General features: G+C 37.5%; 3 protein-coding genes across 5 annotated transcripts; 2 read left to right on the forward strand and 1 right to left on the reverse strand.

Annotated features, from left to right (window-relative positions):
• The first annotated feature begins 771 nt into the window (after nucleotides 1–771).
• haus7 (HAUS augmin-like complex, subunit 7) lies at nucleotides 772–12,137 on the forward strand. Of its 2 annotated transcripts, none has more exons than XM_014998223.2 (9): nucleotides 772–881; nucleotides 8,594–8,709; nucleotides 8,801–8,871; nucleotides 8,966–9,030; nucleotides 9,107–9,288; nucleotides 9,744–9,852; nucleotides 10,673–10,885; nucleotides 11,583–11,694; nucleotides 11,802–12,137. In XM_014998223.2, exons 1-9 carry the CDS (start codon nucleotides 825–827, stop codon nucleotides 11,861–11,863), a joined length of 987 nt encoding a protein of 328 aa, XP_014853709.2. In that variant the 5' UTR covers nucleotides 772–824; the 3' UTR covers nucleotides 11,864–12,137. The 2 variants fall into 2 exon arrangements, with proteins under 2 accessions (XP_014853709.2, XP_014853710.2); XM_014998224.2 differs by having other exon boundaries at nucleotides 8,969–9,030.
• Nucleotides 12,138–12,441: 304 nt separating this feature from the next.
• mrpl49 (mitochondrial ribosomal protein L49) lies at nucleotides 12,442–13,124 on the reverse strand. Its single transcript, XM_014998225.2, has one exon. The coding sequence runs from the start codon at nucleotides 13,122–13,124 to the stop codon at nucleotides 12,603–12,605; it is 522 nt and encodes a 173-aa protein (XP_014853711.2). The 3' UTR covers nucleotides 12,442–12,602.
• A 1,497-nt stretch (nucleotides 13,125–14,621) lies between these two features.
• Nucleotides 14,622–19,373, forward strand: LOC106924490 (ninjurin-1). 2 transcript variants are annotated; one of them, XM_088006952.1, is made up of 4 exons: nucleotides 14,622–14,776; nucleotides 16,992–17,217; nucleotides 18,919–19,057; nucleotides 19,164–19,373. In XM_088006952.1, exons 1-4 carry the CDS (start codon nucleotides 14,732–14,734, stop codon nucleotides 19,237–19,239), a joined length of 486 nt encoding a protein of 161 aa, XP_087863078.1. In that variant the 5' UTR covers nucleotides 14,622–14,731; the 3' UTR covers nucleotides 19,240–19,373. The 2 variants fall into 2 exon arrangements, with proteins under 2 accessions (XP_087863078.1, XP_087863079.1); XM_088006953.1 differs by having other exon boundaries at nucleotides 18,922–19,057.
• The last annotated feature ends 42 nt before the right edge of the window (nucleotides 19,374–19,415 follow it).

Below are 19,415 nucleotides of genomic sequence, written 5' to 3' on the forward strand. Positions count from 1 at the left end.
TTTATGAGAAATAACAAGCAGATTTACTTGGAATTTTGCGACTTCACTGGAGTTCATCTTGAAAGGTTTAAGCCCGAAAGTTACTTTTCTTCAATAAATGTGAGTTTATCTTTGAAATATGTTTTAACTACATATGTATTTATACACTAAATTACCAACAGTGTTTCCTCACCCATCCAAATGATCAAACTCAGGCATTCCAATCACGTCAACAGCCACAAGTGTATAAAATTAAGCATCTAAGCATGCAGACTGATTTTACAAACATTTATGAAAGAATGGGTCGCTCTCAGGAGCTCAGTGAATTTCAGCGAGGAACTGTGATAGGATACTACCTGTGTAACAAATCCAGTTGTGAAACACTGTCAACTGTCAGATGTATTATGAGAAAATGTAAGTGTTTCGGAATGACAGCAACTCAGCCATGAAGTGCATTTGTGACCTTACAAATGCGCTTCAGGAAGAATGGTCAAAAATCCCCATAAACACACCTAAACCTTGTGGACAACATTCCCAGAAGAGTTAGCTGTTCTAATGCAAAAGCTGGACCAACTTCAAATTGAACCCCATGGATTAGTAATGGGATGTCACTTAAACTCATATGTGTGAGTGTGGTATTAAGGTATTACTTAAACATGACAAAATAAATAATCATTTATAAATTTTTTAAAGGAAACCGGATCATAAATCTGAATTTAGTTTAGGTAGAAAATAAAAAAAATAATCAGATCCACACTCCAGCACAGTAGATGGCGATAAAACATCTAAATGTTGGAATGTTTGACGTCACCCGCCATTAAACACAAGAAGAATTCAGTGGGAAAATGGCGGGTGGTTTGACAGAGAAGCAGTTTGCTAGCCATGTTTATGACTCACTGCAGGTAAATAAAGTTAATTTCCGTTAGCCCTTGTTGATCATTGTTTAATGTTATGATAATCTGTTAAACTGGCTTCTTCGCTGCGTTGTTTCGTCTCTGAATACTTACATAATAATAGTAGTTTTTGACCATCCCGTTTTTCCAATTCATTTGTATGTGAATCATGTTTAACTGAGAGCAGATGAAAGTTTGTAGAAACTTAAAACATCGTTTAAAATCTGAAAATATTCTTAAAGTTTTAATGTTAGTTCAAGGATTAATTTTTGTCCTGAAAGACACGCTTTGTTGTTCAGTGACTTGTTTAAGTAGCACTTTAATTTTAACATTTGGCAGTAATCTGGCGTTCACAACCCCCTTATAAAAACCAATAGAACTATCGGGGAATGTAATAAATGTGTTTTGTCTCCAGAAAAGAGACGATTGTTCTTGTTTAATACAAATATTGTATATGTAGATAATAGGTAAGAACATTTTTGGCTCTCATGGAAACACCACTAATGCAGACGGTATAGCACCGCAGTGAAGTTAGTTTCAAGTTGGATATTCGATATTCGAGCTCCGCGGAGTGAGCGGCGTTTACCTCAAGGTTGATCCGATTTCGGAACGCTACTCTCGGCCAGCGGTTCTCTATCGCTCCCGGCCGCAGCGCCCGAAGTTTCACTTAGGTTCAGTAATTTGTTGATAGTCCCTAACATTCCTGTCAAAGAAATATAATGTTTTCTTCAATAGCTTCCAGGTCATTTGACCTAATGACTCAAAATCACTTTGAAATAATTCTACTAGTCTCTTTAGATGAGGCACAGTCATTTGATTTCCATTTTAAATCATTTTCCATTTTTTAGGAATTTTTTTCGTCAAAATTGAGAGTTTTTCTTCAATAGCTTCCAGGTCATGTGACCTATTGACTCAAAATCACTTTGAAATAATTATACTAGTCTCTTTAGATGAGGCACAGTCATTTGTTTTCCATTTTAAATAATTTTCCATTTTAATTTTTTTCATCAAAATTGAGGGTTTTTCTTCAATAGCTTCCAGGTCATGTGACCTAATGACTCAAAATCACTTTGAAATAATTATAATAGTCCCTATAGATGAGGCACAGACATTTGATTTCCATTTTTAGCCATTTTCCATTTTTTAGGAATTTTTTTCATCAAAATTGAGTGTTTTTATTCAATAGCTTCCAGGTCATGTGACCTAATGACTCAAAATCACTTTGAAATAATTATAATAGTCCCTATAGATGAGGCACAGACATTTGTTTTCCATTTTAAATCATTTTCCATTTTTAATTAATTTTTTTCATCAAAATTGAGGGTTTTTCTTCAATAGCTTCCAGGTCATGTGACCTAATGACTCAAAATCACTTTGAAATAATTATACTAGTCCCTTTAATTGAGGCACAGACATTTGATTTCCATTTTAAATCATTTTCCATTTTTTATGAATTTTTTTCGTCAAAATTGAGGGTTTTTCTTCAATAGCTTCCAGGTCATGTGACCTAATGACTCAAAATCACTTTGAAATAATTATACTAGTCCCTTTAATTGAGGCACAGACATTTGATTTCCATTTTAAATCATTTTCCATTTTTTATGAATTTTTTTCGTCAAAATTGAGGGTTTTTCTTCAATAGCTTCCAGGTCATGTGACCTAATGACTCAAAATCACTTTGAAATAATTCTACTAGTCTCTTTAGATGAGGCACAGTCATTTGTTTTCCATTTTAAATAATTTTCCATTTTTAATTAATTTTTTTCATCAAAATTGAGGGTTTTTCTTCAATAGCTTCCAGGTCATGTGACCTAATGACTCAAAATCACTTTGAAATAATTATAATAGTCCCTATAGATGAGGCACAGACATTTGATTTCCATTTTTAGCCATTTTCCATTTTTTAGGAATTTTTTTCATCAAAATTGAGTGTTTTTATTCAATAGCTTCCAGGTCATGTGACCTAATGACTCAAAATCACTTTGAAATAATTATAATAGTCCCTATAGATGAGGCACAGACATTTGTTTTCCATTTTAAATCATTTTCCATTTTTAATTAATTTTTTTCATCAAAATTGAGGGTTTTTCTTCAATAGCTTCCAGGTCATGTGACCTAATGACTCAAAATCACTTTGAAATAATTATACTAGTCCCTTTAATTGAGGCACAGACATTTGATTTCCATTTTAAATCATTTTCCATTTTTTATGAATTTTTTTCGTCAAAATTGAGGGTTTTTCTTCAATAGCTTCCAGGTCATGTGACCTAATGACTCAAAATCACTTTGAAATAATTATAATAGTCCCTATAGATGAGGCACAGACATTTGTTTTCCATTTTTAGCCATTTTCCATTTTTTAGGAATTTTTTTCATCAAAATTGAGTGTTTTTCCTTCAATAGCTTCCAGGTCATGTGACCTATTGATTCAAAATCACTTTGAAATTGTTCTACTAGTCTGTATAGATGAGGCACAGTGATTTGTTTTCCATTTTAAATAATTTACAATTTTTAAAGAATTTTATTTGCCAAAATTGAGTATTTTTCTTCAATAGCTTCCAGGTCATGTGACCTATTGACTCAAAATCACTTTGAAATAATTATAATAGTCCCTATAGATGAGGCACAGACATTTGTTTTCCATTTTAAATCATTTTCCATTTTTAATTAATTTTTTTCATCAAAATTGAGGGTTTTTCTTCAATAGCTTCCAGGTCATGTGACCTAATGACTCAAAATCACTTTGAAATAATTATACTAGTCCCTTTAATTGAGGCACAGACATTTGATTTCCATTTTAAATCATTTTCCATTTTTTATGAATTTTTTTCGTCAAAATTGAGGGTTTTTCTTCAATAGCTTCCAGGTCATGTGACCTAATGACTCAAAATCACTTTGAAATAATTATACTAGTCCCTTTAATTGAGGCACAGACATTTGATTTCCATTTTAAATCATTTTCCATTTTTTATGAATTTTTTTCGTCAAAATTGAGGGTTTTTCTTCAATAGCTTCCAGGTCATGTGACCTAATGACTCAAAATCACTTTGAAATAATTCTACTAGTCTCTTTAGATGAGGCACAGTCATTTGTTTTCCATTTTAAATAATTTTCCATTTTTAATTAATTTTTTTCATCAAAATTGAGGGTTTTTCTTCAATAGCTTCCAGGTCATGTGACCTAATGACTCAAAATCACTTTGAAATAATTATAATAGTCCCTATAGATGAGGCACAGACATTTGATTTCCATTTTTAGCCATTTTCCATTTTTTAGGAATTTTTTTCATCAAAATTGAGTGTTTTTATTCAATAGCTTCCAGGTCATGTGACCTAATGACTCAAAATCACTTTGAAATAATTATAATAGTCCCTATAGATGAGGCACAGACATTTGTTTTCCATTTTAAATCATTTTCCATTTTTAATTAATTTTTTTCATCAAAATTGAGGGTTTTTCTTCAATAGCTTCCAGGTCATGTGACCTAATGACTCAAAATCACTTTGAAATAATTATACTAGTCCCTTTAATTGAGGCACAGACATTTGATTTCCATTTTAAATCATTTTCCATTTTTTATGAATTTTTTTCGTCAAAATTGAGGGTTTTTCTTCAATAGCTTCCAGGTCATGTGACCTAATGACTCAAAATCACTTTGAAATAATTATAATAGTCCCTATAGATGAGGCACAGACATTTGTTTTCCATTTTTAGCCATTTTCCATTTTTTAGGAATTTTTTTCATCAAAATTGAGTGTTTTTCCTTCAATAGCTTCCAGGTCATGTGACCTATTGATTCAAAATCACTTTGAAATTGTTCTACTAGTCTGTATAGATGAGGCACAGTGATTTGTTTTCCATTTTAAATAATTTACAATTTTTAAAGAATTTTATTTGCCAAAATTGAGTATTTTTCTTCAATAGCTTCCAGGTCATGTGACCTATTGACTCAAAATCACTTTGAACTAATTATAATAGTCCCTATAGATGAGGCACAGACATTTGTTTTCCATTTTAACTTTTTTTAATTTTTTTAGCAATTTGTTTTGTCAATATTTAGTATTTTAATTCAATAGCTTCCAGGTATTGTGACCTATTGACCCAGAACCAGTTTGAAATTGTTCTTTTATCCTGTGTAGATGAGGCACAGTCATTTGTTTCCTATTTTAACATTTTTTTTATGTTTTAGCAATTTCATTTGTCAAAATTGAGTATGTTTTTGCAATAGCTTTCAAGACATGTGTTCTATTGATTCAAAACCACTTTGAAATCGTTGTACTAATCATTAGAGATGAGGCACCCTCATTTTTCCCCATTTTAGATCTTTATCCATTTTTTACATCATTTAAATTTACAAATTAAAAAATATGATTGGTGTTTAATATCTTAAATTTCATGTGACCAACTGAAAAGGAATAAAAAGGGCTAAATGGAATAAAAATGAGTTTGCACCACCTATCCTGTCTAGTAGAATAATTTCACATTGATTTTGAGTTAATAAGACCCAATTAACTTATGGGTCTTATGACCCATAAGCTATTGAAGAAAAATCAATCAATCATCTTCCCCTTGTCTGCAGTCAGGTTGCGGGGTCAGCAGAGGCCCAGACTTCCGTCTCCCCAGCCACTTGTTCCAGCTCCTCCAGGGGAATCCCTGGAGGAGCTGGAACGCTCGTCCACGCTGGAGAAACATCGTCCCTCCAGCGTGTCCTGGGTCTCCCCGGGGCCTCCTCCTGGTGGGACGTGCCCAAAAGACCTCACTAGGGAGGTGTCAAGGAAGCATCCTAATCTGATGCCTGACCCACCTCAGCTGGCTCCTCTCGAAGTGAAAAATCAGCAGCTCTACTCTCAGTCCCTCCTGGATGACTGAGCTTCTCATCCTATCACTAAGGGAGAGCCCAGACACCTTATGGAAAAAACTAATTTTGGCCGTTAGTTTGTGATTTTGTTCTTTCAGTCAATACCTTTAAGCCTATGCCATAGATGAAGGTAGGGACATAGATCGACTGGCAAATCGAGACCTTTGCTTTTCGATCCAGCTCTCTTCACCACGACAGATCGGCATAGCGACCACTTTACTGCACCAATCCTTCTATTGATCTCCTGTCCATTTTGCCCTCATTCTTGATGTTATGGATTCTGTATTTTCCTCCATCTCTTTTACCCTCTTAACACGCTGCAGCATACATAACCATGTTTATAAGTGACTGCTGACATGTAAACAGACTGAAACTGATTAGAGTACCGTTTGGGGAGGGTCCACATTGCAGAGATGAATAAAAAGCTAAACTTGCTACAATCTTTGCCTCACCTGGCACAACGCTGGACGGTGATTATAACATGAAGCATGAAGTTTCCATTTGGATGATAAGTATGGCTTGTGGAACTGGATCATCTTTTAGCATTAAAGTTTGTTTTTATATATAACCAAATCTCATTATTTCTCAAGGTCATTTACGATGAGTGGTTCTGGTCGGGTCCTGAAACTGGTTAATGGACATGGGTGGAGAACAGAGACAGAAATGAATGAACTCCAACAGTGAACAAGATCCTAAGATGTTTAAACTCCTCCACTTGGGTCAGGACAATCTTCCCTGACCCAAATAAGGCACTCTACCCTTTTCCATGACCATGGCCTTGGATCTGGAGGTACTGATCCTCCTCATCTGCATCCTGCTCCAGTAAAGCTGTAGATCACGACCTGATGAAGCCAGTAGGGCCACATCATCTGCCAAAAGCAGAGGTGTGATCCCAAGGCCACCAAAATGGATCCCTTCAGAACCCCAGTTGTGCAGAACGTGGCCTCGGACAGAAAACACCCAAATCCAAAAATCTAATCAAATTTTATTTATATATCACATTTCAACAACAAGGCATTTCAAAGAGCTTTACACCATAAAAACACATGTCTGTGCCTCATCTATAGGGACTATTATAATTATTTCAAAGTGATTTTGAGTCATTAGGTCACATGACCTGGAAGCTATTGAATAAAAACACTCAATTTTGATGAAAAAAATTCCTAAAAAATGGAAAATGGCTAAAAATGGAAATCAAATGTCTGTGCCTCATCTATAGGGACTATTATAATTATTTCAAAGTGATTTTGAGTCATTAGGTCACATGACCTGGAAGCTATTGAAGAAAAACCCTCAATTTTGACGAAAAAAATTCATAAAAAATGGAAAATGATTTAAAATGGAAATCAAATGTCTGTGCCTCAATTAAAGGGACTAGTATAATTATTTCAAAGTGATTTTGAGTCATTAGGTCACATGACCTGGAAGCTATTGAATAAAAACACTCAATTTTGATGAAAAAAATTCCTAAAAATGGAAAATGGCTAAAAATGGAAATCAAATGTCTGTGCCTCATCTATAGGGACTATTATAATTATTTCAAAGTGATTTTGAGTCATTAGGTCACATGACCTGGAAGCTATTGAAGAAAAACCCTCAATTTTGACGAAAAAAATTCATAAAAAATGGAAAATGATTTAAAATGGAAATCAAATGTCTGTGCCTCAATTAAAGGGACTAGTATAATTATTTCAAAGTGATTTTGAGTCATTAGGTCACATGACCTGGAAGCTATTGAATAAAAACACTCAATTTTGATGAAAAAAATTAATTAAAAATGGAAAATGATTTAAAATGGAAAACAAATGACTGTGCCTCATCTAAAGAGACTAGTATAATTATTTCAAAGTGATTTTGAGTCATTAGGTCACATGACCTGGAAGCTATTGAAGAAAAACCCTCAATTTTGATGAAAAAAATTAATTAAAAATGGAAAATGATTTAAAATGGAAAACAAATGTCTGTGCCTCATCTATAGGGACTATTATAATTATTTCAAAGTGATTTTGAGTCATTAGGTCACATGACCTGGAAGCTATTGAATAAAAACACTCAATTTTGATGAAAAAAATTCCTAAAAAATGGAAAATGGCTAAAAATGGAAATCAAATGTCTGTGCCTCATCTATAGGGACTATTATAATTATTTCAAAGTGATTTTGAGTCATTAGGTCACATGACCTGGAAGCTATTGAAGAAAAACCCTCAATTTTGATGAAAAAAATTAATTAAAAATGGAAAATTATTTAAAATGGAAAGCAAATGACTGTGCCTCATCTAAAGAGACTAGTATAATTATTTCAAAGTGATTTTGAGTCATTAGGTCAAATGACCTGGAAGCTATTGAAGAAAACATTATATTTCTTTGACAGGAATGTTAGGTTCAGTAATTTGTTGATAGTCCCTAAGTGAACCTTCGGGCGCTGCGGCCGGGAGCGATAGAGAACCGCTGGCCGAGAGTAGCGTTCCGAAATCGGATCAACTTTCAGCTAAACGTCGGTTACTCCGCGGAGCTCGGGCCGGGAGCGGTGGAGAACCGCTGGCCGACATTAGCGTTCATAAATCGTATCAACCTTGAGGTAAACGCCGCTCACTCCGCGGAGCTCGAATATCGAATATCCAACTTGAAACTAACTTCACTGCGGTTAATAACGCCCAGAAATATTCTGAACATAATTCACGATTAAAGAAGATAAACCTTAAGTAATCATGAATATTTCAATTAATATTAATCACAGGGTGGTTTATGCATAATTCTATCCACAATTTGCTATTATTATTCAATCCATTTAGAAGTGAAACTCACCATACACCCTCTTTGGTGTATATAGAGAACTTATTTGTGAACATGTTTTGTTTTGGAGGCTTTGTCGTGTCCCTTGGTGCAGGACCTGTACCTGCAGGAGGAGGAGAGCATGCTGGAGCTGCTGTGCTGCCCCTCAGCGCTCCGCACAGACATCCTGACATGGATCTGCCGCAGGTACAAGCACCTTACTCCTCAGTGAGTTGTCGGAAAATTGATTGGCATTAACAAATGCACAGTGATCCCTCATCATAATTTCACTTTTCAGAATCAACCCCAAGTTTGGAACTTCTGAAGCAACGTCTGCAGAGTCCAAGGATCCTGACGGCTTAGAGAAAAGTGAGTGTGGCCTTAGGGTTGAAAATGACTCCATTAAAATAAAATGTTTCAGACTAATCTAAACACTTTGTTGTTGCTGTTTATTATGTGGAAGCAGAAATAGCTGCGATGGGTCAGGAACTGATGCTGTGCAAAGCAGACGACCTGGATCTAATCAAGGTGAGTCGAGGTTTAATGAAAGTCAACATGTTGTGAGTTAACTTCTCTCTCATGTACACGGCTGCTGTCCTTCCAGGGTAAAGCCAGCCCTCAGCGACAGCTTGGCTTCCTGGAGCAACTGTTGTCTCTTGTTTCTGGTTCTTCTGGCCACAGAACTGATGCAGAGGCGCTGCTGTGTGAGGTTTTTGCTGCAGAGAATCTGCCTCACCTCAGACAGATGCTCCAGCCGGCGCTGGATCCCTGGCCTGCTCACGTCGAGTACGTCTGATCTGATGTCTGGAGCTTTTTGTTGCTGCACAATTAGATCAGATCAAAGCAAAGCAGCAGTTTGGTTCCATCCCTGTTAATAAATGCAGAGCTGGTGTGAAATGAAGACCTGACAACAGCTTGTAGAGGCTTACAAGGTCATTTTCAAACTAGTTAAAGTTGACTTGAATTTATTTCTATTGTGCCATTCAACAAATGTTGTCTCAAGGCACTTAACAACAAAAATCTTATTTCAATCACACATATATTCCAATTAATTGTAGAAATCAAACGGTACAGGAAGCTCAGTTTGTTATTCAAAGAAGTTTAAAAAGTTTCTTTCTAAGGAAGCCCAGCAGATTGCATTGAATCATTGGACAGATATCAGAATAAAAGTGATTTAACAAACTGCAGTTTATTCCAGTGACAGCAGCTCTTTTCCTTCCTCTGACTCCTGATCCCCACAGAGCTCTGTACGAAGTCCCAGAGTCGGCTCTTAAGCCAGGAGAAGAGTTTCCAGATGTTTCTGACCTTCTGCAGTCCACTCAGACACAACTGGAGCAGCTGCAGTCCAAGGTAAGACAACCTGCAGGAGAACTCTGGCTGGATGAGAGAGAAAATGCACAGAAATGAAACTAAATCAGTTTTAGTTTAATAGATCAACTAGAGGGAGGATTGTGGAAATAAATGCTTTAAAAATATAGGGATGCACCGATAAATTGGCGGGCTGATAAATGGGCTCCCATTTCCTTAATTTTGGATGATCAGCTGCTGCTTAAATGTGAATCCGATCTTATTCACCCCCCAGAGGTCTGAAAATCAGCCACTGTTCCCCTTTGCTCTGGATGGGAAACAGAGCAACAGAAATGTGAGCTGTTAACAGTCACCCCACTGTTGTAAACTTAACATTTAGAGACTTTTCAGACAAAAAACCATGATATCGGCCAAAAACAAAATCAGCAGATCAGTTTTATTTTTAAGATTGATGATTGGCAAGAAAACTGCAATTGGTGCACCACTAAAAAATGTCGTAGTTTGCTGCATCCTGACAGCTTAGTTTGTTTGAAGCATGAACTTTACTGTTCTCACCACATTTAGCAACGTCCTCCTTAAAGTTCCAATCAGACTGTAATCTTTGGATCATAAGCTCTGATTTCCTTTATTTTGACAAATCATGTGACACATTCATGTACAATTAATGTTTCTTGGTTTGAAGTATTAATGACTTATTACTGCAGCAAAGAAAGTGACGCACCAGTATAGCTTTAAATATGAACTGGTTACAGTCTGCAGTAATACCCAGTTACAACTGGGTGGTTGTGCATGAATTCCTAAAACAACCTATGAGCAGCCAGAGGTTCTCACTTTCATCTCAGCCTGTTGTTGTCGTTCTCAGTGTGACTTCCTGAACAGCGCTGAGGAGAACCCAGCTGCTCTCTCACCGAGCTCGCTGCGTTTAGCAGCAGGCGACCTCCAGCAGCAGATGATGACCTTCAGTCATCTGTATGAAACAGACCTGAGGGTCTACTGCAGCAGAGAACCACCGAACTTCAGCGCAGAGACCGACCTCTTCCAGAGGGTCCAGCAGCAGCTGCTGGCCTGCAACACGGTAATAAACACTTCTTATATCACTGCTTTAAACTGGGGCAGTATTATGATAAATCAACTGGGTTTTTTTTTAGCTTTACATCATATTTTATTGTTATTCCCTTATCAAAAACATACCCAGTGTTGATTTAATTCCTGCATGTTTGAGAAATCCTTTAATCTCCATGGCAACCATTCAGCTGTGCAAAATGCCTGGCTGGACCTAGTGCCGCCTTCTCCTCAGCTGAAGTTTCCAAGCTTCTGATCTTCTGCTTCACAGAGCAGCCCTGCACAACTCCCTCACTCAGTTCCTACAGACTAGCCAGCAGCATTTAGTAAACAGCTGGTGGAACTGCACATCTGCTGAGCTCATTGTACGAGCTACTTTTCAGTACAATGCTTGCAAAAATGTTGTTAAAGGCTTAATAGAGGTGACATGTTGTGATGACTTCCTGAAGATGGAGTTTCAGAAAGCAGGAGTTTTTAAAGAGATAGAGGCCCAATTTCAAGGTGTTAAATTATGAAGTCAGATTTCTTTGAAGTCATATTTTTAACAACTGAAGGTAACATAGTTACTTGATTGTGCTATAAAATGTCACTAAATGTCTGTAAAACATATAATACTGCCCCTTTAAATTAATCAGAAAAGACCCAACATTATAAGAACTATGAGGAAAATCCAACCATAATCTGTTCTCATCTCTGTTATTATTATCCAGGAGCTGGAAATGCAGAAGGAAATATGTGAAGCTTCGGGGTGTGTGAGTGAGGAGGTGAAAGGTCTACAAACACAACCTCGCTACTGGAGCAGAGGAGAGAAACACACACTCCGTATGTCGACTGCTGTGTTGCATCAAACAGGCCAATAAAGATTAATGTGATTATTAATAGCTGCAGTTTGCTGCTCCTGGTTTAATATCCACCGTTGTGTTCCTCAGCGGATCAACTGGAGGAGATCAGCCAGTGGGTTGAGAACATCGCCTCACAGCGCCACACCTGACCGTCATCACAGCTCTGAGATGGAACAGATCCTGAAACCCTGATCAGGATCAGCTGCTCAGTCTGAAGCTGTGCAGTGTGGGGAAGATGACCATACTGGTGAAGATTTTAAAAAGTTGACATCATTATGAATTATGCGCTGCTTTTCACCGTCACCTCAATTCAACTTTTAGAGCTCACAATTTAACAAACATCCTGAGGCACCCAGGACTCTGCAACTTGTAAATAATTGTATATCACCATGTAAAAATAAAGATTTGATGCTTGAACTGTAACTCCTGCAGATTTATTTTGTTAAAATAATTGAGCCAAAAAAAAAAGATGTATAGTTTGAAAAACTGCTGTTTTATCCAGTATTTTAAATGCTTCGCTGTGAAACCATGGATTTTTAAAGATCAGTGATCGGCTAGAAAACTGCAATCGTGTCTCATAATCTTTTCTCCGGAATGTAATCCTGGTATTAACCTTCAAGACATTCACATGTCAACCAGGAAAAAAAATCAGAAGAATCTGAAGTCATTCCATGAAAAGAAAAATCCAAGTCATTCATGTTTGCCTGCTGCAATGAACACAACACAGTTCGTGATGCTTTTCTCTTTAATCTTGCTTTAAAGGTTTAACAGAATATGATTAAACGTGTTTGTTGACAGGAAGAGTCTTCTGATAGACCGGAAGCTGACAGCAGTCCTTTAAAGATAACTGATGAAGTTGTCCTTCAGCTGCATCCTCCTCTTCCTCGATCAGAAGCCTTTGCTGGCCAGCCAGTCCTTCAGCTCCTGCTCAAAGTGACCTTTCACCTTCAGAGTCATCGTCACCTCATTCACCTGTGTGGGTAACTCCTTCCCGGTCACCTGCCTCAGGTACTCCCTCACGTCCTTCTCCAAAGCCCAGATGTCCCCCTCCACCTTCCGTACCAGCGTCAACCTGCGGTTCCCGTGGGTCAGGTCGCTGTAGACGGGGATGTTGTGCATGCGGGAGCGGCGGATCATGTAGGGCAGAGGCGGCGAAGACTCAGCCGGGGGGATCCAGCCCGACGGAGCAACTCCGACGTGTTTAGGCGGGTCGGGGATCCGTGTTGGCGGTATGAGTCGTTCCACGAACTTGTACTCGTCCGTGGACTCCGTTATAACGGATCTTTGGTCCCGTGTAGTGGCGGAGGAAGCCGCCCGGAGTCCGCCGGTGACGGCCGGAGTCCGGCGGCAGAGACCTGGAGCTCCTCTCAGCGCCCTGAGGGTCAGCAGGCGAACCGACATCTTGTACATGCTGCAGGAACTGATTAGTTTCATGGCTGCTGGAAACAAAACAGGTCAATTACCGCCACCTACTGGACTGGAGTCCTCTTTAGACCTCAGTGTTCTGACATGTAGCCATGTTTTGTTTTTGTTTTTTAAATCAAGAAATATCCTCTTTTTCCATATTGAGTTGTGCTGAATGTAACCCGTATGTTGGAAGACTACTAAACATTGAATATGGAAGGACAGGGGAACATTTTTCTCTTTTGGAATCTCAACAATCTCAATCTTCATCAATATAAAATAATTAAATATATGATCCCACGTGTGTTTATATTATTTTAATTTAAGGAGCACTTTTTATGATAATAATAATAATAATAATAATAATAATAATAATAATAATAATAATAAATAAACACAAAATAAAACATAATATGACTTCATGGATGTTTGGGAGGTGTTGTGTGCCATTTTAAAGGGACATACATTCAGTCAGCTGCTGTCTTTAAGATTCGCTGCAGCTGATCATCTCTGAATCCTTCACTACATTTATGAAACTTTTGTCTGGTTCTCCTCTTCCTCTGAACCTGCCAGTTCTGATCTTCATCCCATCCATTGTTCAATACTTTACCCATCCCTCCTATCAAATGATGTGAAACAACTGTCCCCAAACTAAGCATGCGATCCTGTTTTCAGCTTTAGCTAATACAAATTAGAATAAGAAGCACCAGATAAAACTGACAATATTTATATTTGTTATTGAAGGACTCAAGGGTTTTCATTGTCAGACCAGCTTACATTTGCTTGGATGGGACACAAAATTCGGACCCTAACCCCAAAATATTATTCAGAATGTTTACATGCTCACAATATTGAATATAAACCAAACTAAGTTTACTCTGTGTTATAAAACTGTAGCCATTATCGTACTTGTAGTTAAACTGATTCCTGAATACAGCTGTAGATTTTCTTAAATTGAACTAAGCTTGTTTCTCCAGCTCCTCTGTCTTCCAACTGATGAAACAACTTTGATTCTGATTACCGACCCAGTGACAAAATCAATGCTGTTTGAAAAGATTATTTTAAAATCTTATTTTATTTTTATGTTCACACAGTAAAATCAAATGACTTCAAATGTAGCTGAGTAAAATTCTTAACTCAAAGCAAACTCAAGAAGTAAAAGTTTAATTTTTGTAAACTTAAAGTGCCAACACAATTAACTTAATTACAGTAATGAGATTAGCTAGTTATTTTCCACTCCTGTTTTAAATGAAGTACAGCGCCATGCACTTTTCTGTCCAGAGTGGCAGAAAATATGGTTCTATCTCAGCCTTTAACACGATTGGTAATGTTTTAAATGCTTTCAGTGACATTTTAAGTGACTTTTCTTCACTTATAGTGCTAATTGATCCAGTGTTTGCAAAGGTAAAGGAGAGAGAAAAACAGGAAGATGATTCTGGAGGTGAAAAGTTGGTGGGAGGAGCATGGAAATGTTGCTGAAACACAGGTGGAGTCGCCAGACCTGTTGGGTTTTATCAACACCCTCAGGTTTTCATAGCTCCTCAGCTACAGCAGGGCTGTCTGAGGCTGGACAGAGAGACATCGGAGAGCAAAGCTGATCCTCAGACCACGGGATGAAGAGAGAGGAGGTGGCTCTAAATACAATGAGGGACATTGAAGTAAGTGCGCTTTAACATCCCAGTCTCACTACATAATCCAGGATCGAAGCTAATATAACTTTACTTCTGTGAACGAAATAAGTTTATGCGAAACAAAACACTGAGGAGATTGTCAATGGAAAACCCATACATATTTAAATAAATGATATTTTCAGTAGTTTGACTACTGAATATATACTACAGACAAAATCAACAGCACAAATGCAATCACAATAGGCTTAAAGAAATTTGGCGGTTAATCTGTAAATATCTGAATTTCTGCTCCTTGTTAATGGACCAGATCATTCCCATTGACTGAAAAGACTCACACCAGCTTGGTCTCCAAGAAAGGAGGGTTGGAATTTGACCAAACCCGTGTTACAACTCCTATATTCACTTTTACTGCAGCAAATCCAGAAAGTCCACAGCTCTGTTTTCAAAAAAGATCTTAAATGATTTTGAATGGGTCTTTACTCCCAGATGGGAATCATATCTCAAAGAATCTTTACAGCAAAAACAACACATCTGTTCATAACTGTGGTGTTTACCATGGCACTTGTAAGCATTGTGTGAGGTGAATGAAAGCTTTGCAGTGAGAGTTGTACCCAAGTGTGATATATCATCCACCCATGTGCATGACTGGGCAGAGCTGCATGCCTTCACCCTGTCATTGTGTTTGGATTGTAAGTTTCCATTAGAGAAAGGTGAAGCAGGGAGATGGTCCAAAAGCATTTAAAGTATTCAAGGCAGACAGCTGTGCTGACCAGATGTCCTAAATGTAAAATGTACTCTTTACATTCGCAATTTAATTATTTTTACTAACTCGTGGGACTACAACAGACTTTCTATTTGTCTTCAGGGGATATTTGTCTTTCAGCTCCAGATTATGTTCATAAGATCACCTTTGGGAATAATAAGCTTTGTTTTTCATTAATCCCTCATTTCTTTATTAAAATGTTTTATTTGTGTCATGTAATACTCAAATCTTAAACGTCGCATTTTCTTTACAGCTGGAAGAACAAAATTATGATTAACAGAAATAGTCTTTAAAACATCAGTCATAGTCCATAAAATGTGTTTATGTTTAGTGAATTGAGCTATTGACATAAAATTACTTTTCAATAATATCAACTAAGTTAAATTTATGACTGCATGTTATTCTTTAGTTCTTCATACATTGAGCTTAAATGGAAATCTATAATATGAAAATCGTGAAAGATGTATCCAAAAATATTCAAAAGTGGCTTTTAAAAGGGAGACGACTTTGGAATATTTTTTTGACAATTACCAAACAAAACAAAAAAGAAACATTACAGTTCAGACTAGAATTAATCAGTGTTACAGTTATTAATAATCAAAGTCAACTCTCGACAAATGCGGTTTTAGTCTTGACTTATAGTGTTTCAGCATTTTTGCAGTTTTTGAAAGTTTGTTCTAGATTAAACTGAATGAAGCTTCTGGACCCAGTCCAGTACCAGAGGATCTGACCCAGCTCTCCAATCGTTTCAGTAATAAGTCCTGGTCAACTGTGTCTTATGCTGTGGAACACAGTCTCAGTGCTGTGGTTACCATGGAAATCAGACAGAAAGATGTCAAAGTGGTTGATCATTGTTAAGAAACTATTTAACTGCTGAAACATTTTTTTAAAATTTAGGCTGGAGAAATTAGCCTGTAACTCTGCAGACGTGATTTGTCCAGATTGTTGTGGGTCTTTTTAATCAATATTTCAATAACTACCATCATTAAAATCTGAAGGAAAACACTTGATGACAGGCAGAACTTTCATAAGGAAAGCTTAATAAAGCTTTCAAATATAAGTAAAGTTCATAATAGCTTAAACTTTGAATTGAATGAATAAAATAATATTTAACTCAGTTTCTAACTTGTATTATGGAAGCCAATCAGTTTAACTCAGAGCAGTGGAGGAAGCACATAAAATGGGAGCGTCTGACAGGACATGCATGTTCTAGTTCATGAGACATGGCAGGTTTAAATGTCGACATAGAACGCAGCACATGTTGGGACTGGCCTGTTCCTCTGGCTCAGGTGAGTCATCACCTGTCGCAGCGCCATGACACATTCTTCATGCTGCCACACCCAAATACAGAGACCCATAACACAGGAAAACATGACAGTGTTTGGAGAAAAAAAACACACAGAGACCCAGAAAGAAGATCTCTAAATCTTCTTATCCTGTGACATGTTGTTGAGAGTGAATGTTTTCTTTACCTTTCAGGGTCAGACTGGTAAAAGACTTTCCTCCTTTGACATGAACCACTATGCCACTAAGAAGAGTGCAGCTCAGAGTATGCTGGACGTTGCTTTGCTGATGGCCAACTCCTCCCAGCTGAAGACCATCCTGTATGTGGGCCCAGAGTATCGCTTCTACATCCCTCTCATCGTTCTGCTCATTCTGTCCATCACGCTGCAGGTGGTAGTGGGACTGCTGCTCGTATTTATTGGCAAGTGATTCCCATGCTTTCCTTTTTCACCACCATCGTTGTTCTTAGCAGTAAGTTAGTTCTGTCAAAGCACATTTCTGACTGTAGAGAGTGTGGCTTACAAAATCGGGGCTAAAAATCATCCGTTTCCTGGGGACACCGCGTAGATCAGTCCTCAACACTGTGGTTCACATGCTGCATGTCTGCATACATATCTGATTTTAATTCAGATATAAAAAAACTACATAAAAATGTAGCTTTGTCTGTCTCAAAGAGACTGAACTGTTGGAAGCGCTGGGTGAAAACATCGAGCTGAAACATCCAACAACACTTTGGACAGTTTTCTTTTTCATATGAAATGAATCCATTATCTTTATTCTTCTCACTTTATACATTTATTAATAATCAATAATCTTTATTACCATTATGGAAACCATGTAATAAAATTACTTTGCCTATAATGAAATTGGGTGATAAATAGAACTAGGAGCCATTTAACCCCCATATGGCTACTAGGTATAAACTGCTCTTCAGCCTGGTTGTCGTTGCTTTAATGCTCCTGTATGGCAGCAGTTGGAGGAAATCATGATCAGGGTGAGAGGAGTGTTTTAAAACGTTCCTGGTTTTCTGAGGCAGAGGGATCTGGAGATCTTCAAGAGAAGGCAGAGAGCAGCTGATGGTCCTCTGGGCAGATTGTATGAGTCTCTGGAGAGTTTTCCTCTGTGCTGCTGTGCAGCTGGAGAACCACAGAGACAACAGCAGACGATGCTTTTAATAGAGCATCGATAGAAGGACACCAGCAGTTTTTGAGAAATATAATTTCTCAGAAAATAGAGTCTCTGCTGGGCTTTCTTTGCCAGTTCTGCTGTGTTTACGTCCCAGGTCAGGTTATGATCTCTCAGGAAACTGATGTCAAACTTCAGTTTCCTGGGAGTATCCACAGATACACCCGGTATCCACAGATGTATATTGGTTGAATTTCTCCTTTACTGCTAAAATCCACTATGATCTCCTTGGTCTTGGCTGTGTTTAGGATTAAATTGTTGTCTGTGCACCACTTTGTGAGTCACTCCACCTCATTCCTGTAGACAGATTCATTCTCCCCTAAGATCAAGACCCACTACAGATGTGCAGTCTGCAAATTTAACAAGAATGGTACTTTAATGGATTGAAACACAATCAGATGAAGTTAAACATTTTTGAGTTTTTTGGCAAAAATGTATTCAATATTTTTTGTCTGCAATGACCTTAATATTCCATTGTAGTAATCTGATAAAGAAACCAAGCTTTCTTTCTGTTTTAAGTGTTGTATGTTAGCTCACAAATATTTTGTTAAAATACAGTAATAAATTAAAATGTTATTTACTTATTATTTAACAAGTCGGTTGTTTGAAAATCTACATTTTGATTATTTAAACATTAAGAAAAGAAAAAATGTAAAAATTAGACATTTCTTTAAAATGTTAGACTCAGGTTTGATTATATTTTGGAGCTCATGTTCTGTCGGTCCACAGATGTAGCGCTCACTACTGAACAGCCACCAGGGGGCGATAGAGATGTCTCAGGTTTTCCACAGTTTTTTCAGATAAAGCTGCTACCCTTCAGTCTCAACATCACACGAGTTTTAAATGTCTCAGATTCTGTGCCAGACTCTGTAGTTCTCCATCTCTTCTGCCCTTCGTTAAAGTTTGATGAAGCTCACGTAGTTTTGTTTCGTGCCAGCAGTGAAGTATGATCTGAATGATGAACGGAAACGAACCAAGCTGGACACGATGAACAACGTAGCCACGGTGTTCGTCTTCTTCACGGTTCTCATCAACATCTTCATCACTGCGCTCGGGTTCCAGAGCCATTCGATGAGGTGGGGCCTCAGTAACACACCACACACACACACACACACACGCAGACACACCACACATACACACACATCTACCACAACTTATAATATTTTTTCTCTGTCTTCACAGCGCAGCACCTGTCATCCCTCTAGAACCTCAGCTGCCTCCTTTGCCTGTTAACCTGACTAAGACCAGGGTCCTCTAGGACACCATGGGCCCCTCACATTCTTATTTAATATTATTTTTATTTTAAATACAAATGCAAATAGAGTTACTTTGCTTTTACCAATACTTTTGAATCTTAAATAAAATGTCTGTTTTCTTATGCTTTACAATCAATGTTTTGTACTTTTTATTCTAAAAATATAAAACAGTCTTCAT

This window comes from Poecilia mexicana, unplaced genomic scaffold (genome assembly GCF_051168715.1).
Source record: "Poecilia mexicana isolate PSO_F unplaced genomic scaffold, ASM5116871v1 scaffold_7, whole genome shotgun sequence".
NCBI classification, from domain to species: domain Eukaryota; kingdom Metazoa; phylum Chordata; class Actinopteri; order Cyprinodontiformes; family Poeciliidae; genus Poecilia; species Poecilia mexicana.

Excerpts from the sequence above, each read along its gene's own strand:
- haus7 (XM_014998223.2), top strand. The coding sequence starts at position 825 with ATGGCGGGTGGTTTGACAGAGAAGCAGTTTGCTAGCCATGTTTATGAC. Across the intron at positions 8,872-8,965 it reads TCCTGACGGCTTAGAGAAAA|CAGAAATAGCTGCGATGGGT; the intron begins GTGAGTGTGGCC and ends ATTATGTGGAAG. Across the intron at positions 9,289-9,743 it reads CCCTGGCCTGCTCACGTCGA|AGCTCTGTACGAAGTCCCAG; the intron begins GTACGTCTGATC and ends TGATCCCCACAG.
- mrpl49 (XM_014998225.2), bottom strand. The coding sequence starts at position 13,124 with ATGTACAAGATGTCGGTTCGCCTGCTGACCCTCAGGGCGCTGAGAGGA.
- LOC106924490 (XM_088006952.1), top strand. The coding sequence starts at position 14,732 with ATGAAGAGAGAGGAGGTGGCTCTAAATACAATGAGGGACATTGAA. Across the intron at positions 17,218-18,918 it reads ACTGCTGCTCGTATTTATTG|CAGTGAAGTATGATCTGAAT; the intron begins GCAAGTGATTCC and ends GTTTCGTGCCAG. Across the intron at positions 19,058-19,163 it reads TTCCAGAGCCATTCGATGAG|CGCAGCACCTGTCATCCCTC; the intron begins GTGGGGCCTCAG and ends CTGTCTTCACAG.